Source organism: Poecilia mexicana, unplaced genomic scaffold (assembly GCF_051168715.1).
Source record: "Poecilia mexicana isolate PSO_F unplaced genomic scaffold, ASM5116871v1 scaffold_5, whole genome shotgun sequence".
Taxonomy (NCBI): Eukaryota; Metazoa; Chordata; class Actinopteri; order Cyprinodontiformes; family Poeciliidae; genus Poecilia; species Poecilia mexicana.
The window spans coordinates 22,262,830-22,288,853 of record NW_028263374.1 but is presented as its reverse complement, the minus strand read 5'-3'; the positions used below and the strand labels follow the sequence as shown (position 1 = coordinate 22,288,853).

Genomic DNA, 26,024 nt, shown 5'->3' with positions numbered 1-26,024 from the left:
TTTAGCAAAACTAAAATAACATATCAATCAAAAATGTGACCATGCTTTCTTTCGAGAGGACCGCCGATCTTTTTAGCAAAAAGAAAAAAACAAACCAAAAAAACACATTCCAGCATGACCGAATGATAGGGCGACTTTTTTATGCACACATTTTTATTTATTTTTTTAAATTCTCACAAAGGTTTTTAAAGCACTTCAAGCCAAGCCAGTGTGAAAGACAAGCCGGCCACCTGCCAATCACATCACAAAGTAATAGACTGACAGATGCGTAGACAACAGGTCAGATGGTCAAACCGTTTGTCAGAATGTGAAAGATAGATAGATGCACTGCTAAAGTCAAGCGCTGGTGTCAATGCCTGTTTTCTTTGCTACTGATCTATTTATTGCATGTTTAAGGTTTGTGAGGGTACATACAAATGATGAAAAAAAAAGAAAAAAAAAAACACAATTAAAATCAGTAAATAATAGCAACTGTTTGGAACTTTTTGACTTATGTTATATGGCCGCTAGAGGGCATAACAGCAGTCTAACCTATGTTGAACACATTATTAAATACTCTTATTACTGCGAATAATAGTCAAGATTAAGTCTAGATTTAATTAAAGACGTGAGTTCTAAAATACTTCTATCAATTATTATTACAAAGATATATTTGCAATTTGTATACTACTTTTTTTGTAAGTTCCAAACACTTTGTCTAATTCCTGTTTTGAGTTGCTCTAGCCCCAACAAAGCTTCATCACCTTTAAATAAAAAAAAAAAAACATATATATAACTCACATTTCACTGACATTTGCATTAAAGTGATTATTTACAGGCTTCATCATAAATAATACTATTTCTGTCTTTGACATTCTTGTAATGGACAAGAATGTCTCCTTTTAATCTGAATGACTATGTTCAGCAAAAAGTGTTTTCTTTGGTAGGGTTCTTCTCGTTGCTTTCATTAAGTTTTAAAAATAATATTGTATTACAACAATCTTGGAATGCAAAAATTAAATTAATTTAGCATTCTGTTAACTAATGTTACCTTTGTTCTTGTTTTTGGCCGTCATAAAACCCAACAATTCAAAGCGCCACAAGTCAACACTTCAGTGCACCCTTTTGTTAAAATAATATGGTCCTTTAACCACTAGAGGGAGACAAAAGATTGAGAAAAATGTGTACAGCCTGGTCTGTCTCAAAAATATTTAAGGAACTATTCAGTTAAAATAAATAAAATAAAAATCGTAAAGGTCAACCTGATTGTGAAGTTATCATTCTAGCAGATGGGCTCCTGTAAACCATCTGCAAATGTTTAAAGCAATCGAGTGAGCCAAACTTGCTTTCTTTTAGTGAGCAATTGACTTCAAACCGGCCCACCCAGAAGTGTGCTTTCTAATATTAGTTACTGGAACCTCATTGCTGTTTCACCTGCTGTGAAGCATTTGCAACTCAGGCTGCCACACATGTACACAAACTCAGCTGAAGAGCTAGGAGATCACTTGCAGATGCAAGAGTATTGAAACGGTGGGCCGCTTCATCAGTTTGTATCAGTGACTCATGTTTGTTTTCAAATGTGCACAATTAAGTGGGCCTCTGCTGAATCACTGCGATGTTGCAAGACTTATCAGTGTGAAGTAGGACTCTAGAACCCAGGACAATTGACTTATTGGCTTATTAAAGACTGAGTTTTAGCATCTAAATCAGGGGTGGGCAATCCTGGTCCTCGAGGGCCGGTGCACTCCAACTCTCAGATGTCTCCCTTGTCCAACACACTTGAATCCAACAGCTGAATCACCTCCTAAGTACAGTTAAGTTCTCCAGAGTCCTGCTAACAACCTCATTATTTGACTCAGGTGTGTTGAAGTTGAGACTCATCTAAAAGTTGCAGGAGACCGGTCCTCGAGGCCTGGAGTTGCCCACCCCTCATCTAAATGAATCCTATTTTTTTTTTTATTGTTTACTACATATTGTTTTTAGATAACTAATCACAAAACAAACCTTTGTTTGTGACAGTTTTTAAACTTTTAAGGGATTTTTCAATGAAAAATGTTTTCCATAGGCATGCCTTTTTTAACCAATCACATAGACTCTTGACTGTTGTTTACTGCTGTTCAGAAAACATGTTGGCCACATGGATTCCATTCATTTTGTTGATTGTGACCAAAATCTTTTATACTTCACAGTTCAAACAACCTTTCACTAAACAACTGCTCACCATCTTTTCTGCTTCTTACTCACAAAACACCAATACAAGAGCATTGGTTGGCTCAATGTCACTGAGTATGGAAGCATTAAATATGAGTAACGCAGACGGCTAAAACAACCAATATATTTTTTTAACGCAGCACTTGATGATTCACATTAAACACAACCGTTCACTCCTATGTTTTCATTATTCTTGGTTATTTTTCATGATATGAGCTTTTCTAACTGAAAACACTGCTGACCATTTAATAAAATCCCAATAAATTTGCCCTTGGATGGAATAATAATAATCAGTAAATCTAGGACAGTATGTTAAAGAACATCTGTTCAATGCAGAATAATCCAGGTCAGGTTTGATCAGTTGATGTCATTTGATTTTTAAACCAATGATGATAAAACACAAACAATTAATTAAGCTCTGAATTAAAACCTTCAAAATAAAAATTAACTTCAGCATGAGTAGCCAGCTGCACAATAAAGCGACAATTACAGTTGGTTTACAATGCAGCTGCAAACCAAAGTTGCTTACAGTTTAGGCATCACACTGGGGCGCACATGCAAATAGGCAATAAACCTGTTTACGCAATTGACTTTTTCAAAGACTTGTGGCGCTCTCTAAACTGTATCCAGCTTATGGCTGTGTAGTGAGCCATAAGCCAATAACTCTTTATGTGAATCCAACACATTTGCGCTCAAATGGCACACATTTAACTAAAGCAATAAAAGAAAAAAAAGAGGCTAAATAGATCAAATAAATTAACCACAGAATGGATTCACATTTAATTGAGGGTATCAAACCAAAACGGTCTTCGAACTTTGTTTACTCTTTTTGCAATTGTAGCAGTGTGAGATAACTCCTTACTAATAGAGAAGGAGGAGGTGGAATCAGTGTTTCTTTACGGTAGTGTGTGCGTGTCTTCATGCCCCCTACCCCAGCCCTCCACCCCCCTCTTTACAGGACTGCCAGCCCGTCTAGAGTTATTCCAGGAATGCGTTGAACATGGCTGCCGCGATGAAGGCGCAGAAAACGGGACTGCTGGAACTTCGATTGACCGTGGACCGCTGGATCCGTGTGCTGGCCACGCTTACCGAGGACACTCTCACCGTAAACCCCGGCGAGGGAGCCGAGGAGCCCGCCAAGCCCAACCCGAGTCCCGCAGGTGCTGTCAACGGAGACCCTCCGAACCTCAGCTCGTCCCCGGTCCCGGAAACCATCACCAACGTGAAGCGCACCGTGCGAGTGACCAAACAAGATGTGGGAGGACTTGGAATTAGTATCAAAGGTAGGGTGATTTTAAGAGAAGACTTCGAAATAGGCGGTGAATTACTGTCAGTAAGTTTGACTTGGAGTTTGAGAGCATTCAGGAACGACGAAGAACACAGCAGCCAGCCTTAACTCCAAAAGACATACACAAGTCACACTTTTAGGAGTTTTCGAGCACAGCTACTCTTTTGCATTACAAGTTAAACTTTATTTGCAAGTATTCGTGTGCGGAGAAATATGACAGCAGTGATTTTTCTTAAGCCGTGACTCACCTAGACAGAGGAACCATTTCAGTATCCCAGAGTCACATGGGAGCAAGTCCTGTAACGTCTGGCTGGATCAGGGATCCGCAACCCATACAATCTGAGGATAAATGTATACCCTAATTTTCCAATGACTTAGTTTTTGAGGTAAAACAAATGCAGGGTTGGGCAGGTTGGATCAGCTGCTGATATCAGCTATGAAATCTAAACACACCCCCAGCATCATTCTTTTTTTATAAGCATGTTCTTTGCTTGTCCATTTTTTCAGAATGAGTTGATTTCTTTTTTCTTTTTTTCTTTTTTTTTTTTTTTTGCCTCAAAAGCCTAGTTTTTTTCCAAATACTTGAGCAGTGTCGCCCCTGCTTTTCTGTCTGCAATTTGTAAAATGTTGAAGGTATTCTAATCAAAAATTAATTTATGCATATTGAAGTATTTAATATTTGAACTATAAAAACAGGCAGCTACAAGCCCTCTCAAGTGTTCAAGGATTATTGCTATTCCTGGGCAGATGTGGTTCCCTGCAAAGGAAACGCTAATAAGTAAACAAAACAAGTAATCAATTATTTGACTTCATTCTGAACCCGCATTGCAAAGGACTCACAAGTTATTTCACATTTTCCTGCTTTCAAACTCAGTCATGGCACTTGGAAAATTATGTTTTTGAATATGTTTAAGAAAATTAAAATATTTTTTTTGTAGCTTTTACAAAAAAAAAAAGTCTTCTGGATGTTAGAATTTTATACTTGCAAAGGAGAGGATGAACTTTTTCAAACAAAATGTTCTTTATATGAGTGTGTGGTAATGAGACACACTTTTGCAAACCTGATCACAGGGATAACTGTGGTGTTCTTGGGGGTCCTCTGCTTGTGTGGTAGCTTTAAACAGCTCCTAAGCTTACTTGTGGGCCAGTCTTGGATAACATTTCATAACAAAATAAATAAGATAAATAGAAGGCATTGGCAGTCAAATTCAACCAAGACTGCAAGGGAAATGCTGGGAAGCTGTTTGCACTTTGCATTTGTAATGGTTTGTAGTTAACACTGTCTTTAAGACAATTAAGCACACAGAATTCACAACTCAGTCATAATGACAAACTCATTTTCAGATAAATTAACTTGTAATACAGAAGCACCCATTAAAAGTCTTACAGTGCTTTTAATGGGAAACAGAAAGAATGCACTAAGTTGTTGGCAATAGGGACACTGCTTCAAGTTTCTTCTTAAAAAAAAACACTATTAAATGTCATTCAACGTTAGAGAATATGTTAAAGTATTGGGTGAAGTAGCTTCTTTGAGAGCTTTGTTCAAAAAGAGACAAAGACAAGCACAGAATCTCTGGTCCAAGTGAATCTTCTGTTGAAAGGAAAAAAACAAGAGATAACAGAAAGTTGGCAGCAGCATTCCAGATTTTGGCCCCTCCCACAAAATGGATGCTGGAGATATGATGTTTTTTTTTTAACCAGTGCAAAAACCTATAAAAATACACCTTTATTTTTTCCATTGATGTTTTGAAAGCCTTCACTTGTTTAACTGTAAATGCTAAAAATGGAAATCATTTCCCTTAAGCAGATGCAAAAAAGGAAACCTATAAAGTCTTGTGGCTTTCTCATTTTTTGTAAACAGAACACAGTGATTTCCCTTTTCTTCCCATTTGCACCGCTTTACTGTGTAGGAAATTGTTAAAGCAGTTGCATATAAATGTGTCACCTTTTTAAGTTCTGGTTAACAGTATGACATAAACGGCGATCTCCACAAAAAACAGACAACCATTCTTGGCCTTTTGCAGATTTTTTTTTTCCTTTAAATGAACAGAAAGACAGAAGCAGCTGCACAGACTACTGCTGCACATCACAGTTACATCAATGTTGCATCTTTAACTTTTCTGTCAGGTATACCTTATAAGACTGACCTCTTTATATCTTGCAAGTCAAGCTAGCATTCTTCTCTCTTGTAGTGCTGTGCTGCCCATAAAAATCTTTTAATCATCCTTTTTTCTTCGATCTGCATTATCTTTGATACAAGATCACTAAGAGAAGAAGAATGAGGGAGTGAACTTTGGAAGACAATGTAAATGATCAAATAATAGACTAAATAAATCGATTAATAGCATGATAAATTAAAACAAGCTCAACAATTTTGGATATTTAAAAAGTCTTCCAGTTCCAGTGTTAAATATTAATTAGTTTTTAAAGTTTATTGATCTTTGTTAATCTGTTCTTGCATTATTATGCCATTAACACTGTATTACTTGAAAATGGTTTCTAAGCAACAATGTTATTGTTTATCACAATAACTTATGGGACAATGTATTGTTCAGCAATAAATTGTCCCACTTATTGTCACTTATTGTGACAGACCTAATTTGAATTGTATTTCCTGGAAGTTAGAATCTTATAATTGTAACACTCTCAAAAACAATCAGAATAAATAAAGGACCAGGAGTTTAATAGATGTGTTTTGTTGCAACTTTGTGCTGTTTAGCACAAAACTGTTATTTTGCGCTAAATAACAGTTTCATATATTCAGTGTCTTTGTCTGTGATTTGTTTGTGCCAGGAAACTTTAAGTAGTGGTGTGTGCAGTAAATGTGCGATAAGAAATGTTTTACTTTTATCTTGACTGTGCGCAGTATGTGTTTGAACTTGCTTTGGAGAAAGCTACTGCTTCTTCCTCTTGCAAACTTTATGCTCACAGGTAATCATTTGACTGCTGAGTGTCGGCTGATGCGCAGGGTCCGCTTGATGGACTGTTGCAAACTTGGCTATTGTCATGCTGCAGAAATGGTTCATCGTTGTGAAAATGCTCATTCATTCCCCTCTACTTTTGTCAGCAACAATGGAACAAAGCTGGGCCCTAACGACATAAATGCAATGTCCGTCTTTTCAGAAATGGGTGGTTATGAAAATGAGACAGCATGTTATTAAGATGAAGTCAGAGCTGGCAGCCTGTTGGCTTGACATTGTTGTGATGCTGGCTGCTCCAACGCAAAGAAGAAGAAAAAAAAAAGTAATAGTTGCGCAAAGAGCCTGCTGTAGATTAGATGGGGCATGGAATAAGCTAAAGAAGTGAAATGAGAAAGAACGGAAGGAAGAAAAACGTCGGGAAAGGTGTCAGACTGAAGCAGGGAAATGCAAATGAAAGAGGGCAGAAGTTGTTGTGGGTTAGCTGACACCACATTGTGAACAGCTGAGTGGAGCGGTCCGCAGCAGTCAGTTGTCATTGGCCTAAGATGAAAGCTATGTGGCTGGGAGTGGAGTACTCCACTGGTGTTAATTTTAGGGAGCCCACCCCAGTTTGCAGAAGAGAACTGAGGCAACCTTTACTCGCATGTCTAAATTTAAGAGGGGAGGCTGGGAAGCTAGACTTCTGGTCTCTGGATCAGACCACTTTTCTTAGTGAGAAAAATGTTTCTGCTGACCTTTTAAGGGATTTTTTTTCTGTTGCTGTAAGCTTCTCATGTTCAGGATGAGGGCTTTCCCAAAATAAGATGCAACAAAACATAAAAACTAAGCCAAAGTCGTAAACATGAAAAAAAAATAACTATCCTAGTCATTGTTTTAGTGACCTTGAAGAAAACAATGGCTGCTTCATAATATTTGGATGTATTGTCTTACACCCATTGTTTGATGTTTGCTTTGCTTTTCATTAGCGCTGTAAGAAACTTGTCCAATAAAGTTGAAAGTGCTGACTATGCAACAGTTGTGACAGGAGTACTCTCCCAACAAACGCGCCGTTAGCACAAAATTACCTAATTAGGCCCATGTCAGTACTGTGCATGTCAGTACAGTTCAATTACCTGTCATGAGTAGCTCCAGTAGCTCCACCTTATCTCCACAACTGCCACCCACCTGTCAGCTGACTGACAGGTCGCCAGCCAGAAGGCGCTCAAGTATTTGATAGGAAAAATTGTAGAAAGGAAAGCAATAAAATGCAAAGTGGATAAATGAGGTGCTCATAATAATGGTTATTTTCACTGAAATATATCAAAGATGTTTATTCACCAGTCATGTCAGTAAATTATATTTAAGACTAGAGAAAAACATCAAAGTAGATGACAAGAGGTTAAAGTGCAAGCAGTGCCATTAAAACAGAAGATTTCTCACAGATTTCTTTGGCACACTTGTATGTTTCAGATAGTCAAACAAAATCGAATAATAGAAAAAGGTTATCAAACCTGATCATATACAAAAAAAAAGTAATTGACCCTCGTTTTAAATCAAAACTATTAACTGATTACCAACATTTTGTTTTGGACAGCTGAGTTAAATGTCAGTAGCCACACACAGATAAAGTGGGCATGGACATATTGCTCATCATAGCCTGATTTAATTCATGGATTAATGTCAAATAAATTGATGGATTTTCATACGCTTGAAGGTGTGCACTGCTAGTTTTAAGGTTTTAGGACTACAGCAAGGAACAGGAAGAGCCTTTGCCTAAAATGCTGAAAATATAATGTAAAGCTGTTGAAGCTTTTCCAGGACGGGTCAGCCTAACAAATTTTCTCCAAAAACACACTGACAACTTATCAAGGATGTCACAAAAGTATTTATGCCAAAGAGTGGCACTACCTGTTATTACATTTAGAGGCAATTACTTTTTCACTTGGAGCAAGGTTAGTGTGGGAGTTTTTTTTTTTTTTTCCTTTTGAAATCTAAATCTTGACCAAAACAAAGTAAAATTTATGAGAATACTTTACACTTTACCTCATGCTGCCTTTCACCTTTATCTGCCTTTGCTACTGTAGATAAAGCTAAGGCAGATACATTTTACAACACCTTCATTTTGAAGCTGTTGTAAAATTATTTTGACACAAATGACACTGCCTTGTCACTCTGATACCTCTGACACTGTTATCTTCTTGGTGACTCAAAGGAGCAAGACTCCGTTTTCCTACTTGTCCAGAAGAAAGGAGAAGTGCAACTGGCAAAGTGCTGTGATTAACACTCTAGTGGCATGAGATGAACCAAAGTCATGTCGGCTTTAATGAATGTGAAAGTTCTCAGAAACAGAGTCAGTTTGTCCATCTTTTTGCACTTATACAATGCCATTTTATGTAAGGTTACTTCCATTTTGAACCAGAAAAAAAAACAAACAAATCAAAACTATGCCTGCTTATTTTCATAGCTAAATATATATAAAAAGATAGGTACATCATAAAAATTTTCAAAATTCATGCATAGTTAATTTAAATGAACTATCTTCAAATTTTGCAGCACACTCTTTCCAGTTTCTTATTTAACCAGTTGACTAATATAAAATATGGGAGATTATCAAATTGTCAGGGTCACATTTTGCTAGTAGGTAATATTTACAAACTGCGCGTCACATAAGCATGTTTATTCACAGAAGACAATGAAAACAATGAAGAAAATTCTATTAAACCAATGCTCATGCTAGTCTATTGCTAGTATTAAATAGTTTTAAAAGCTTTAAATTCCTTATATATTTACAGTTTTGTGCAGTGGTCCTCTGATTCCTAAATGTTTCCAAGTAACGATAGGAGACTATGGGGCTTTGTAATTTAGAAAATATATGTGGTGCAAAAAGGGTCAAAGGCAATTCTGAGGTAAGTGAAGCTTCTTATGAAAGGAACGTGTTCAAATTTTAATATTTCAATTGGCCGAGACAGCTTTGATTGGGGTGTAAGGTCAGAAATGTGGGTGCCAGGCAATTTAAATTTTAAAGCCTTGCATGTAACATTTCCATTGTCATTATGGACGTACGTGCTACAGTTGTGGGTTTAATCTGTTAGATTACCTTTAAGTTGTATTTAAGATTTAAACATTCTGGCGAGACGTTTTCCTTACTGTGTTTTCAGTTGTTTTTTTTGTTTTTTTTTTGTGAATTTCAACCTGTTTTGTTGCTGTGATTTCAGTTTTCAAGTGGTACGATGATACAGTCACTTTCAAGCAACGAAATATCCTTTAAGCAGAATAAGAAAGCAGGGTTTTTTATCTTTATTTTTAGTTGGCTTTGGACTGTGTTACTCTCCCCTCTCATTTGGCACTAGCCCAAAATGTTCCCACACTGCAGCTGTGAAGTGCTTCTTTTAAACATGGACCATCTGGTCCAACAGTATTGTTTCATACTTTTGCTGTTGGGGTGAGGCAGTCAAAGGGAAGAACTGTTCTGGGGGGTATCGGGGGGATGTGAATGCATACTTGCAAGTCTTCTTTGTTCGCCACAGTTTCCTACAACAGTTCTATGACATGCATCAGTATGTGCCTCAAGTCGTAATCTAGCTGTAGATATGAGTGTTGGTCTTTTTTAGTTCTGATATTATCTTAACCTGTCTATCTAGTCCTGCTATCTATAGGTTTTTGTTTGTGTCTCCCTGTTTTTGTGACACGGCTTCATGCTTTAATCCAGTAAGAACAAAATACAAGAACTTTACCGCAGCCTATTCTGGTGGTGTGCGTCAAGGTTTTTATGTATTGCAATATTTAATTTTAAAATGCATTTTCTCTTTTGATTTCGATTCTGATTTATTGTGGATTTGAGCTTGTGTGAAGGAGCTGTGCCCTCCCCAGCTGTTAACTACCCACTCATCTACATCAGCTTCAGCTTCATTCCACTGAGTATTGTGGTTGAACAAAGCAATAAAAAAGGGTCAGGTATTAGGATGAAAAAAAAAAAATTAAGAAAACGCAGAGATTTGACGGGAGGCCTGTTAAGATTACAGTGCTATGACTATTTGCCCTCTGCAATTTCGCTCCGTTTTAGCTTCTTTTCACAACTTCAAGTTTAAGATAGTCAATTATGTTATAATTATCAGTCAATGTATAACATAAATATAAAAAGCAGTTTTGAAAACATTAGGTTACTTTTTAAAAAAGAAAAGTGATCTAAACCAACTTTGCCCGAGGTGGTAAAAGCAATTGCCCCGTAGCCCTGATAACTGGTTGTGCCTCTGTTGGTGGCAGTAACTGCAGTAAAGCATGTGCCATAACAGGCAGTGAGTCTTTTACATGGAGAAATCTTGGCTATCCTCTTGCAGATTTGGTTTTATTCATCAACACTAAAGGTGTTTGAGTAATCAGTTTAAGGATGGATCATTCTTTGAGTACGTCAAACCATTATTTTGACTTCCTTGAGGCATTCAGAGGCAGATTTGGTGGTGTTGTTTGGACCATTGTTTTGTTGAAAAACCCAAGTGTTTGATGTCATGACTCAATGGCTGGACATGATCATTAAGTATTTTTTTTGTATCAGAATTTATGATTCCATCAAAAAAATAAAAAATCACACTATAGTATATGAAAGATTCTTTGTTGAAGCAAAATCTATAGACAGAAGGGATGATTTAAAACTTTTGCACTGCAGTCTGTGGAATAAATCGAAAGGAATAACCCTGAAGACACAACCTCTTCAAGATGTATTAAAAAATTTATGGAATCTAATCCCCTTTTTAGATTATTTCTTACTAGCTGGAAGGCTGGACTGCCATCTCACATTAATAGTGACATTTCTCGTGAAGAGTGGCAGCCCACAGCAACAAGTAGATGCACTGACGTACTACCTGACCTTCGCTTAACGACAAAGAGAGAAAAAGAGGGAGAGGGAGCGATAGGAAGCTGCTGAGATTAGTACATTGGGAGTAATTGCTACTAAATGTCTGTCTTTGTGTGCTTTTAACCGCAGTTCACGTACATACCCTTAATTTAGAGGCTTAAATATGAGGAGTACAGCAGTCAGAGTAATAGCAGTTGTGGGACGGGGCTTAATTTAGAATTTCAGCTTCTAACTTGGCACTCATGATCCTTGTTTTGTGACTTAACAACTAAGCCCTCTGACATTTTGACACCTTCACTGTTAATTGCTAAGGAAGGACATCTTGAAATTTGTATGTTCACTTTTTTTTTAACTAGATCGTGTAATATGAGAGGGTTCTGTTCTAGTTTGTATTAGTTGCTCTGTGCCAAAGTTAATGTGTAGTTACTCAAAGTATTCCTGGATTATTTTCAAAATGAAGTAACAATATATTCTCTCTTCTCTCACACAGGTGGAAAGGAAAACAAAATGCCCATCCTCATTTCAAAAATTTTTAAAGGCCTTGCAGCTGACCAGACAGAGGCTCTTTACGTCGGGGATGCCATATTGTCTGTCAATGGTTTTGACTTACGAGAGGCCACGCACGACGAGGCTGTGCAGGCGCTAAAAAAAACTGGCAAAGAAGTCATCCTTGAAGGTAACATATTTTTCATTCGCAGACAGACACAAACGTAAAAAAAAAAGTCTTTGACTCTGCTTCTTTTTTGCTTTGCCACTTCTTTTGCTTTGAAGCATGCTGAGAAGAGACAAAAGAGTACTCTGAAATAACTGCAACACATTTTTGAGTAGGGCCTTATCCATCAGAAAACTGAATTTTCAGAGACAATTCTTTTAGTCATTTTTAGAAAGATCCCCATATTATTCCTTCCAGAAATGTCTTCACTTAATTGAAAGACCAAAGCACACTTCTATGGTCTTAAAACCCCTCCAATCTCAAAAAAAGTTTTCCGGTCAGAATAACTACCTGATGAAAAGCCATGACTACACAACCAGCACATTAGAAGTCTACTTTGGCCTAACTTATATAGCCTATAGCTTCAGCCTGCAGGGTCAAGTAATCTAGATTTATACTAAATGAAGGCCACAAGAGATTTTCCGCTGCATGAAAAATGTCCCGACCCTTATCCGGAACATTATTACTCATTCTCAATACATTTTCCAGCTCCACCTCTTTACCTTCTAAAAAAAAATCTGCAACAAGAGTCCAGAAATATATTAGTGGCAGTCAGAATCTGAATGCATGTCACCTAAACGATTAGCTAAGATTTATTGAAGTCCAAGTAGTTCCTCGCAACTCGCTCATTGCGTACAGTGATTACAGTAGCAATAAATGTGCAATTTATACAGTCCTACACTGTAGTGATGTCAGTCTAGTTCAACTCAGTATCTAAGAATGGAGAGCTGTCAGTTTACCATGTCACAGCGTTTTCAGTAGGTGAACTTTTATTGTGGGCCAGCATTAGTGTGCAGACAAGACACAGTTAGAGCTCCTGTCAGCAGAAATCAGTGGAAATCCTCCTACGTTACATGTTCACAGTCAAGCAGAAAAGTGTTGATATCAGACGTCTCACCTGGCACTGCTCTCTGATCCGTAGTGTCAGGAATCATTTCATGGGTCCCCCCCCCCCCCCCACCAGAGGACCTGCTAGTGGAGTGAAGAGAGAAAAGAAGCTTGGAGGCTAACTGAGGCAGTGCTGTGTAGGAGTGTTTGAACCCAGATCCATTTTTTTTCTTCTTCTTCTTTGATGTGTTGACATGTCTGTCTGACCTGGAGACGACAGGTTTACCCGATGCCTATCAGTAAACTGAGATTTGGGTGGATTTTTTTTTTTTTTTTTTGGCATAGTATAAGAATTACAGAAATAACATTCTTTACTTTATACCTTGTAGGTGTATGACCTTTCCAAGTGCAACTTTGAAGATTTGGTTACTATTTTATCTCTACCAGACAATCACAAAAATATGTATAAATACAGATGAGAAAAAGTTCAGATTCAGTGTTCTACTTTGCTCTTTGGCATTTTATCAAGATTTTCTGAATCTAACTCATTCTTGGCACGGCTGCAGTGCTAAAGGTCAGATCTTTTTTTTTTTTTTTTTTTATGTGTCCAGCAACAAACAACTACTACTGCTGCCCTCAAGGCAATTGTCAGTGTTCTGCGAAATTCTGAACACAGACGGCCTTGACTGAGTTGAAGGTGAAACTTCTTCCATCACATTAAAATATCTGGGAAGTGTGAACAGTAGCACTTAAACATGTCTGATAAGTGCTTTCAGGAAGATAAATTAGCCTGGCAGGTTTGGCGCTTTTGGCAGGCGACAGAAAATGCAATAAACATATATTAATTAAACTTTTACAGCAATTCATGCAGTGGAAAGAAGTTGAGCTTTCTGACTCTCTCATGTTTTGTGAATTGTGATATTTTCCTAGTAAATGTTTCATTCTGTCACCATGTTACATTCATAGGGTCTGAGCTGTCTGTTTGCATCACTTTGAAATATTGCAGGGAGATATTTTGTGAGGTTTCAGGTTTCCCCAACTCCACATATGTGACACAGCTGGAAGTAGTTTAACCATTGTGCACTATTGAGTTTTTCTAAATCATGTGATTTCAATGTGCCTCGAGGTTGCTTAGCAGCCAGAAGAGCAGGGAAAGGGCAGTGCTGACCAGCTCTCAGGTGTAATGTGAATGTTTGTGAACTTTTTTACCATTTACATTTGTTTTGGTTCGAAAGGAAAACAGCGAGCATCCCTTTTGACCTTAATGTCACACCTTTTATCAAAATGGAGATGAAATAATCAATGTGTGTGTAAGAGAGGGGACATGGGAGGGTCAGATAAATATAACAGACCAAATGAAACCATAAAAACACAGCTGCCTCCATTTCCTCCCAGCAATATTTACTGCCCTGCTCTGTGTGTGCGTGTGTGTGTGTGTGTGCGTGTGTGGTTATATGTGACTGTGAGAACACATGTTCTGTGTCCATGCTATGTTTGTGTGCTTTTGCTTCTAGTTCAACTTTTTGCCTTTATTGAACTTTTTCTTCAGTTGAGAAAACTATAGGGAGAACAGCTTCACATCTCACAATTTTTCATCTAACCTATTGAGGAGTTCATGTAATCAGTTCGCCAGCCAAGACAACACTTGTTTGTCTTGTGCACACACTTAAATCCACAGTGACAAAGCAATAAAACTGTGCATGTGCCCATGTGTGCATGAAATGCATAGAAGGGAGCTCTAGAATAGTTGTTGTGTCCATAGGAAATATTCACCTCCTTGTACTTTTTACCCTTTTTGCTGCTTTTACAAATCAGTGATGATAAACAAAATTTGAATTTTGTGACTTTGGCTTTTTTAAAGTGATATAGAAATCTAGCCAATTTGTGCTAGTAGCTTCACAATTAGTGAAATAGACATAACCTAATTGCAGTAAGTGTGTCTAAAGTAATTGCAGTACAAAAGACATTGGTGTCTGCAAGTAATCAGTATTGCTAGCTACTTTTACAACATGAAGACAGAAGAAACCGCCAAGAAAATCAGATACAATGTTATTGAAAAGTATATGTTAGGGGATGGATACAAAACGGTTTCTAAAGCACTGAACATTCCCAGGAGGGAAATATACAATAAAAAAAGAGGACTGGAAGACTGTAGTAAGTGTGAATATCAGGGTCCAAGTTGAGTTTTCCTATGCACTCTTTAATGTTTGTCCTTGATTGATGTCCATGTGTCCCATCATTCCACCTTCTGGAACACAACATTTTGTAGCACATGAATAATTTAGCATTCTCTTGCCAAATTAATGAACAAAATGAAGGGCACCTACTTAGTAAAGTGACCTTAGCTATTATAACAAATCTAAAAGGACAGCCAGGAAGAAAATGGGGCAAGTCATGCCAAATGTTATTTTCCCCTCTAAATCATTGGCCTTTTCCATGCTTGTTGTACTGCTGAGTCAGAGATCAAGTCGAGAAAGCATCAGAACGGAGTCAGCACAAACAATGACTTTTTCGTAAGTTTGATCGTAGCACCTTGAAAAAATATTCATATTACTTGAAACATTTCACATTTTATCATGTTAAAACAAACTTAATTGCACACTTTGTGTACTGCAATACAAAGTAGTGCATAATTGAACACATTGTGTTAATTTTTATACATAAATACCTTCTCAAGTAATGGTCAGTATTAGTTTTCCACTACTGTTGTGACCCAGCTCAGCCAGAGTGAATGAGAAATGGTGGTTATAAATGGTTTAACACTGTTTGACAGTAAAGAGGTTTTTTGTTTACTTCTCTTTGCAAATCACATATTGACTTTGATGTTATTGCTGGGTTTAGAATCGTATTAGCACATGGTGCAGATATTATCCTAAATTCAGTGTTCTTCACAGAAGAATTTACATGAACCTTTGGAGAAACACAGTTTGTCTGTACAACTATGAGGTTTGCACAAGAGAGAGCAATTGGTAAACTGTGAGAAAACCTTTGTGGACTTTTCTGGTACATGCTGTCATGTTCATTAAATTCCTTGTGTTCAGGCTCTGGGTACACACACACACACACACACACACACACACACACACACACACACACACACACACACGAGGATTAGCTAGATTTAGCTAAGGAAACTCTTTAGCCACAGTGTTCCTCTTGCTTAGCATATTTGGGGAGGGAGTGATTTGTAAGATACATCAATTGTCCACAATGTCACCTTTAAATAGTAAAATTGGCTAAAAGGGGTTTGTTCTAAAATTGACTGTAATTTTTTGAAAACACACTGATTTAAAGAAAAATACAAATTCCAAGGCTGAAGTCAGCTGTGCCTTAAAGCTAGTTTCTCATCTCAAGGATTCTCAGTCTTTAACATGCAACCATCATATTAAAGATTGTTATTTTTTCAGTTGACAATTTTTAGAGATATAGATTCAACTGTAGCAGTTATTTCAGTAACCAAAAAGATAGATTTTTGTTGGGGTCAACCTCTGTCACGGCATCTGTGGATGTTCTATTTAAATTGTGCTCTCAGTATGATCAATTTGTGAATCATTAAATTGCATCTCTTAACATGAAATCTCTGTTGACATAAAATATGCAATTTTATGTTTAATATCATATTAAATATAATCATCAATCATCCCGAGAATAGTAATATTGTGTTGAAACCAACCAAATGTGAGCACTTAAGGGCAACACACATTAGTTTTGTCAGATACACCTTAAAAAATGTACAACCTTTTAATTTTGCATTAAAAAAAACAACAACAAAAAACTCTGTATCTGTCTGGTTGGCATCCAACTTACCAAGACTGAGCAATCCTTTTTGAACCTCTTCCATTGAGCAGAGTTCACTCTTCTATTAAACCTCTCTGAGGCTGGAATCTGCCATCATGTCCTGGGTCGGCGTATTTCAGCTTGACTTGTCCAATGTGTGTTAGAGGCACCAGTTGATGTGGGTTAATTGAAAATAAGCTCTGTGGCACCCATGATGTTCGCTCCTCATCTGTAGTGAGATTTCATTTAAATGGTTTCACTTGTGTTGGTTGGTCTGGGATGCTTTGTCAGCTAACCAGTAAGGCATATTCTGCCTCTCTGCCTTACATACAGTTTCATGTCTTCATCTAATTCCTTACCTGGCTCTATTATGAAAACTCTATAACGGTTGAAGTGGGATTTTGTGTAATGTGTTGTGTACGATAATTGAATAAATGCACAATGGTATTGATTCGTGATCCTTTATCTAATAAAAGTGAAGGCCTTCTCTATCGAGGTGGGGATTGTTTATCCTGGCAGAATAAAATAGAAAGCAGTATGACGAATCCTTTATACCTACTTTAAAATTAACTAGGAAAATAAACATTTAAAAATACAGAAATTTTAATAATAAACTTTTGTTTCTGTTAAGAGAAGAACAACTAAATATTTCTGGCAGCTTCAGAGTGCTGGCAGAGTGTGAATTACTTTTTTACTTTGAGGACCAGAACTCCTATTTGTTATCTACAAATCAGGCTCTTCAAGGACATGTGTGAATATAGCCCTTAAAAAGAAGATGCATACTTTAGAGTCTTTTTAAAATAAGGCCAGCAGAGAGATATATTCTCACCCTATCTTCCTGTACTGATTCAAATATGGTTAAGTGAGTGATTTATGGAATATAATGAATTCAGGGAGCCGAGTTTGAAGCTACAGACAGGGATACGTACAGTATGCTGCTGGCTAAGTTTGTATGTATTCGTTTTTTGTCAAAAGTTCATTTTATATAAATTCAAATTTTCTTACAGCAGCAACATATACCTCACTCCTGCTATCTGTTCACACATATCTGTAAAAAAGACTGTCCTCATGTATGTTAACATATTCGGTTGCACATTCATTTGCACTCTTACATTTTGCTTCATGCTGTGGTTCAAATCCAGAGGATTTCTGTTTGTCTGACCTGCCAGAGAAGTAGTGAATACAGCACAAGTGAGATTTTCTTAATTTACAGTTTTTTACTGGAAACTCTCAGGTGGTTGTTTTTTTTTTTTTAGAAGATCTGCAGAGTATGTGTTTGTGTAAATTAGTTTATCTGTTGATCTGGTGGGTGGAGGTAGAAGCAGCATCGCCCTGATGTTTGAAATTATATTCCCAGATGCCCTGTAGTTTCTTTATCTCTTGCTGCTGGTAGGTTCAGGAATGCAGACCCTATTCTGTACATTTTCTTCAAATGAATGCGTGATTTAATCAAGTCTGATAGCCTTTCTTGTTAAAGACTGTTTTGGAAGACTCCAGACGCAGGCAGGAGAGGCAAGCTGATTGCAGAACAGTAAAACAACTTCAATAATTTCTTGGTATAAAAGAAAAACATTGACAAAAACAAAATAAAACTAAACAGCACATGCCACAACCAATACAGAGGCTCACATAATGACATAATGTAACTTATATGAACGACACCATGGGTAGTACAGTGGCTTACAAAAGCATTTAGACGTCTTGACCTTTTTCTCACTTTGTGAAAAGATGATGCTTGGTTTTCTAGACTGATAATGAGTAAAGAATCTTAAAAGTATGGCATGCATAAAACCTTACTGTATCAATACTTTGCAGATCCAGCTTTTTCTGCATTCATGGCAGAAAGTCTTTAGGTGCATGTTTGCCTGCTGTGCACATCCGTTTCTTTTCCCTTTTTTTCTTTACAAAATGGCTCAAGGTCACATTATTGGAGCGCATCTGTGAAGATTTATCTTTAACTCTTGCCACAGATTTCAATTTGATTTAGATCTGGATCTTGTCTCGGCCAAGGATATACTTTGATCTAAACTCTTCTTTTTGTAGTTGTATTGTTGGAATGCTGTTCTTAGGATGATCTCCAGTGTCCACTTTTGTTGCAGGGGTAGTGAAAGCTAAATTATTTGTTTCAACTAAGTAGAGTGTCCTCTATATTGCTTGTTTAAAGTTGCAAACATGACTTACAGCTTTTTACAATTACTTTTTTCATGGCATTGTTTAAGTTGGCAAGCTTGCATATTCTTTGCATTTACAGATGCAAAGAATATGCAGAGTGGTACTTGATGCTTAAACGTCTTAACTTAATTCCTGACCTTTCTGCAGACAATAAACTGCACACATTTGAATGTTTACCTGTCGGGTGACTTTAAAAGGCTTTTGTGGATAAAATATTTGAATGTATTGTTTTGCTCCCTCTTCATAATATTTTATTGGCCTAAATTGATCTTTTACACAAACTTTCAATAAAATAGACTGAAGTTTATGGTTGTAAAGTGAATAAATTAGAAAAAGTTCTAGAGTTATGAAAATTTTAGCAAGGAGCTTTAGTGTTAAGGTTGGACCTTGGAAAGCCATAAAGGACTAGTTGGTAAATAAATGCAGTAAAACTGAGTAAATTGTATGTTTTTAAAATTATTTCCTTTGTGGATAAGGAAGCAAAATGATAATGTATGAACCCAGTCAGTGCTGAAAACAAGACCTTCATAATTGCTCTGTGTAAGCTCTGCCTTTTGCATTAAAATAACAGTATGACTGCTGTCCTGTGGAAAAGCAGAACCAGATTCATGCATGTATTTTATACAATAATTAGTCTTTCTGGCTCTTCCTTTTGTGACAATATAATTATTACCTTTAAAACTCTCCTCAATCCTCTTTTCCACATCTCCTGAGAACCTGAAATGGTTAGATATTTTTCCTTGCATTCTCTTTGCTCCTTCCTCGGCTCTTTGACTGACATACATAACAGGAGAGAGATTAAAGTTTTTTATTGTGTTTGTGTGCGTGCATGTGTGTGTGTGTGTGATTTAAGGTGTATTGTAATCTTTTTTTGTTGAAGTGCGTGTAGACCAGTCCAGTGAACCAACTGGCTTGAATTCATTTTGAAAAATCCAAATTTTATTATACTTGTCATGATTATGTTTAAAGAACTGAATGAGCTTTTTTTATGAATTCATTGATGTGTAATGTGAGCATGGAAAGACCATCAAAACTCAAAAAATGTAACTACAAATTGTCGGCTTTGTAAAGCATTAGGGAAACTTGTGTTATAAAAAACGTGTGATGATTATTTGATGCGGGACATTTCCACTTTAATCTGTGTGGCATCAGAATATACCGGGATCTCTTTAATTGGGTAAACCGTACTATAGACTTTAATATGTGACTGTTGCCTGGATACAATATGGTGTGTGCTTTTAAAAATCAATCTAACAATTTCCTAGAAGTAATTTTCACCCGTCATGATGGTCATCTAGTCTAGTCTAGATTCAATTTCTTGGTGGAAACTTCTTATTTCTCTGTCAAATTATTTAAATATTATTTAAATAAATATATGAAGCTGTGTTGGTTGTGTTAAAAGTGATAGAATCATGCCAGGGGAACGTGTTTTGTTTCAAACTTACTGACAGTGTTTATTACTCCTTCAGAAATATTTAAGGGCATTTTTTAAATGATCTTTTGCATGTTTCTTTGTTTAAAATATAGTTTGATGTGACAAGAGCAATAGATATAGGAATCCCTGCTGTGAAATTGTCCACCTTATTCACACAAAGCTTCGTTTCTTTGTTTTTGTAGAACAACAAACTCAGTGTTCTCATATTCAGCTGCGGATCAATTAACCCATAAAATACCACAGCTTATTAAATCACAATTTTCCCCTCAGGCCATTCTACAGTGTCTGGCTGTTAGTTATCTTAATAAGGCCCCAACTGAACTCCTCTGCCCCAACCCTGGGCCTCTGATAAACTGGTGGCCGACGGTCACTTCCACTCTGACTCACATTCAACTCAGCCGTCTCAGTATTCTGCAGCACCATGTGCAAACACTGGAGATGGAAGGCAGCTTTCCTTTGCTGTACCTTCTTCAAACTTTACTTTTTTTAACTGGTTAACTGCTCACCTTTTCTTCTATACAATTTAAAGTTGATATGGGAATGATGTTCCTAATTCGCAATCAATATTACTTCTTTTGTGTCGCACTGAAAAACACTTACAAATGTACAAAAGGAGAATAGTTTTTCTTCATTTTCGGAACCAAATGGAAAGAGAAAGCTGCAAAGTAAAGTGAAACTGTCTGAAGCTGAATCTTTTTTTTTTCCACTCTGTTCTTGTACTCTGCCAGATCCTGTCCAAGTTTCCTTCATTTTCACTTTGTTGAATTAGGATAATTAACTCTCCTGACACTCTATGCAAAGCAATCAAATATCTGCTTTGGCACTATATGAATTAGCTTAAAAGTCTGATTCACTGGTCTCTGCCCTCTTTCTCTCTCTCACACCACACCTCCACAATGCCCCCCAACTCCTCCCCTCCCAAAGGTTGGCATTTATCCCCAATTCTAATTAGTTGGTCTGCAGAATTGATGTATGATGTTCTTATCTAAATCAGACAGAAAAGAGAAAATCTCCACTGGATGACTGGCAGAAAGACACCCAAAGAGATATATATATATATTCATAAGGCAAACAAAAGGGGATACCTACAGCTGGCATATGTCCAAACGCCCAAACTTCTCAGATAAGCAGCATGAATTGAGTTATTTACAGATTTTGAAAGTGTGGATTCCAAGCTTTCTAATGATGCCAAACAAATAGAAAAACAAAGATGAAGAAGATATGTTCATTTGAATGCTAAGATTCTGCAAACAAGCTTTGTGAAAAAAACAGTCTTCAAAGGTTGTCCCCTTACCTGATGAGCTCCCTGGGGATCTTAACAAAGGCTGCTCATTTACATTATTTACCCCAGTCCCCAGTATTAACTGTGAGCAAGTAGGATTGAGAATTTGGCAGATAAAAGGAACCATTAGTCTGGTTTGTCTTGTTTTAGATATATACATTTTTTAGAAGTTTCAGCATTTGTCCCATTTTCCAATAATGGTGTGAGCTTCTGTCTTGTGAACCTTTGTCATGGACTCATCTGTGAACCCTAAACTTTAGTGAAATTTAACCATGCCTTAATAAATACAATAAGCACCAATAATAGTTTCATTTCTTGCATTGCCAATAAAGGTGATTCTGTTTGCATGTACACTGAGTTTTGCTGATTAAAACTGTCATATACCACTATAGGCTAAAGTTTTTAAATAATCAAAATGGCCTTTTGTTGTTCCTTATTCCATAACATTTTATGAAATAAGCCATAGCCATTTTTTTAATGGTTGTGTGTTGTGCTTGAACTCTAAAAGTAACTGCAACAAAAGTAGGTTAGTACTGAAGGTGTCAGATTAATTAAATATCCATGTTGCATCAGACTTTCTCAGCAAACAAACATTCGTATTTACACACTTAAATGCTTTTTGTTACTGGCTTTCAATCTGTCCAATACAAAGCAAGAAAAAAAAAAGATCAAAATATATGTTTATAATTGGCTTACAGAGTTAACATATAGATGCTGTTTTTCTACTGTCCTCAGTTGACAACAAGTATTCTCTTGTTTTATACAGTTATTTATGTTCTTGTTTTGGCCCCAGACTTCTTGACTTAGCGATGTGACATTGGGTCATTCTGTTCCTGACATACATTACAGAGCCAACAACATGTTTCTGAGGTCGTTGGCTGGACTTTGAAATTCCATCCACTCCCACAGTAACCAGTGGTGGGAGCAGGAACGGCTGGTGTTCATCTTTATTGCACTGGCTGCTGTATAAGAAGCCAGCACCTCTTTTTGACCGTGGAAATAAGAAATGTGTAAAAAGAAATAGTCCAACAAGTTGATGTTGTTCTGGTTAGGTAGCAGAGGGCTTAAAGACTGCGGAAATTATGCAGCCAGTGAAGAAGAGTCCATCCTTGAGATTGAAAAAGATTTGTTTTGGTTTGCAAAATGTTGCATAGCCGTAATAGCTGTAATAGTACTGAATATGCACATGTTTTAGGAATTTTAGCATAAGGTTCTTAGTGGTTTTAGTCTATTTGGTACTTGGTGTTGCTGATTGGGGACTAACTACAAAATTATGGATTTTGGTACAAGTCAATATGTTTGATTGCATTAGAAAAAAAAAGTGTTTTTGGTTGTCCAACAGACACCAGACTTTTAAAATGAACCAAGCTACAAAAAAAACATCTGGTAGTTTGGTGTATTGTTTTCAAACTTACATTGCTAGAAAATAAATCTTTATCATGTTTTTGATGTTAACTGTAATAGTGGAGAACTGAGCAGGAAAAGATTAGCAACATACCTTGCATAGGAAGGCAAGAAACCCCTTGACTCTCACACAGTACAAAAGTAGTTTCGTTGGCTGCCAGATAAGCTAAGTAATAACAGTTCCATCTCAGCTAATTTTAGCTCTGTATTGAATGTGTCACCACTGGTATTCACTGCAACATTTCTGGCTGAGTTTGGCTGGGTATTCTGCATGCCTGCTTTTTCCATCTTAGTTTTCACATTCTGATTTAATATATATAATTTTTTTCCAGTCTTAATTTTTTTTGGTTTATTACACTACCTTAATATTGGAATCATTACATTTCTCTGTTTCTTTTTGTGTATAGTAGGTCTTTACTCAAATGTTTTTGCATATGACTATAGTTAATGCATATCATGTAGGATTTCTACAACTCAAGGAATTTCTTTTTAGTTTAATACCAAACACTTGATAGAAATAAATGTCACCTTAAGCCTTTTACAAATATTGGATGTGTTCACTTGTTTCTTCTGCAGTGTTTTTACCATCAATTTAAGAACTAATGACAACTGTGACACCATTTAGCGTCCACTGACTCAGTTTAAGATCACATTTTTAATGGCCTCTCGCGAGTCAAGCTTGCCTGATGGAAATATGGCCATCTGCACCTGCCTACCATTGTCTGTCAAGACACACTGCAGATATTCACTGCTCTGAATGCTTGGGTCTACTACAGCTTAAGTACTGCCACTTAGGCTTACTGCAGCTCTCATTGTAAAATGTAATAGCTACAGAGAAAATCTACTGAATCCTCAGCTTCTATTCTAAGTACATAGTTTGACTATATGTGTTATTTGAAGTTTTTTTTTTTTTTTTTTTTTTTTTAAGATTTGTGCAATTTTGCAGTGCAGTGAATCCTCAGTATTTGTGGGGATTAGGGACCGCAGCCTTCCACAAATAACTAAAGCCACCAAATACCTGAGACGCCCCCTAAAATTGCTTATGCCTAATTTATTTGTTCAAACACCAAATATACCTTAATGCATTAATACGCAAAGTGGACAGTTTGTGTATTAAGGGAACTGGAAACTTGTATTGAGGGAACTGGAAAATTGTTCCTTCCTATGAGGCTAAATTGAAAACTCTATGAGTGATAAACTGGTCCGCCTGAGTCAAAAATTATTTCAGTTTGGTTGACGAAGATGTTTAAGCAGCTCATATTAAAACAAGTGGATAAGGATGGAAATGTTGGGTAACTTGTTGTAGCAAAGGTTTTTATAGACTACTTGAATTATGTTAATTTCTCTTGTTTGCAGCAACTAAAAATACACAAAAAGATTTCTACATGTGCAGACCTTTCACCTCACTGTTGATGGTTAAAAAGCTAACATTATGCTTCTTGAAGTTGACCCTGAAAGTTTCACAGAACTTTGCTCCATCTCTTCACTTAGAATATTTTTTTATTTTTTATTCTTTTGTATATTTTATTTCAAGTTCAAAGCTAAGCTGCTATTTTAGGCTACAGTCTGGACTCTGGCTTGGTCTGCCCAAATTCTTGAGAGTGTTTTCCCAAACCACTTTTCATGGCAGTTGGTTTGTGCTCTTTTTAGAATGCATAGGTTTCTGGAAACCCTTATGTCAGTTTTCTCTTCTGTTTTTTATTCTTCTTCATAGCTTGTCTTTCTCTGTGGTAAATGAATTTTGCTAACTTTTTAAACATAACAAAAAGTTGTTGCACCTAGATGTAATTCTTACAACTAAGTGTGCATGTGAGACTTGTGAAATACTTTTTGATCTTATGCTTTACTGTAAAAAACATCATGAGACATGTTTTTTTTTGGGGGGGGGGGGGGGTGAAGATTTGTCAAAGAAACAAATCTGCCTTTAATTCATGCATCCGTTGTTTATTGAGAAGCCAATGCCTCAATTATGTTCAAAACAAAAACACAAACTTTGATGTTGAATTAGCAGCTTTTTGTTAAAATCTTGTTTAAAAGGGTGTTTTTTTTGTTTTCTTTTTTAAAAAAGGGAAATCTAGTTTATCCACTCCATGTTGTACACTGCTGCAGTTGTTATTGGCCAGGAGCAGCCCACACTCAGAAGCCCTATCAATATACAAATAGGACAAATAACATTGCATGCTCAGACTTATTCCAAAGGTCAGTGTAGAGTTACTATGTTTTTGGACTGTGAGTCCACAAAGTTTACAGATACATGCATATGGGGGGTGGGGGGGAGGTGCAAATTCCACGCAGGAAAACCCAGTTTCAAATTTAAGACCTTTTTTGGTGAGATCACGGGTCTACATAGGGAGATGAATACAAATGCAGAGCACACTTTTTTTTATTTATTTTTGTAAAAAAAAACAAATCCGTTGTGATTGTGTGAGTGAATTATTGTTTGACCTATGTTAACCTGCAATGGACGGGCAAAATATTCTCCCTGCTCAATGACCAAAGAAGTTCCATCTTCATTTAATCTGATCTGAGGATGTAGGATTGGTGTCACCAGTGGAAATACACTGTCACAAACTGATAGGTGGTGTTGACTGTGATAATCTTTTGTGATATATTCAACTTTAGGCAAAGATTTAAGCATTCCAGTTTCTTTTTTTCATTCTTATTTCCATATTTTTGCCTAGTGCAATGAGATTGAGTAGATAAATATTGAATGACTTCAGTGCAGAAATAAGAAGCAGTTGCCTTTCTCATGGTACAAACATAAGGGTGCTGGCACAGGAACTAATGGACAGAAGCTCATTTCCATGAAGTATTATGTATGCAAGTTGACAGCTACTTCAAAAAGTGTTGACATTAGTTGCTGGCTGCTTGATACATGCTCCCAGTCTACACTTGCCATATTAGTAGGAATTTGTCTAGAGATGCCTCTTTCTGTTTAAAATGTTTCTTTTGCTCAGTTTAATTGAGTCATGTAAATAATTAAGAAGAATTCGAGATCATGAACATAATAAAAAATAATTATTATAATTTAAGTGCAAAATGATGACAAGAAAAATACTCATATAGAGCTGCACAGTATTTTTCCAATATGCTGGATATTAAAGTATAATTTGCAAACTTTTACTGTTTTATGCTTTGAGAAACCTATTCCTTTAACAAAACACTGAAAATAGGAGTTTCAAAA

At 36.7% G+C, this 26,024-nt stretch overlaps 1 protein-coding gene across 1 annotated transcript in view; it reads left to right on the top strand.

Moving 5' to 3' along the window:
* The first annotated feature begins 3,021 nt into the window (after positions 1-3,021).
* snta1 (syntrophin, alpha 1) overlaps positions 3,022-26,024 on the top strand; it is a 33,846-nt gene continuing 10,843 nt past the window's right edge. Inside the window, exons 1-2 of the mRNA XM_014990951.2 lie at positions 3,022-3,473; positions 11,721-11,906. Of these exons, the coding sequence (XP_014846437.2) occupies positions 3,191-3,473; positions 11,721-11,906 (469 nt within the window). The 5' untranslated portion in view covers positions 3,022-3,190. The remainder of the gene's footprint in view (positions 3,474-11,720; positions 11,907-26,024) is intronic.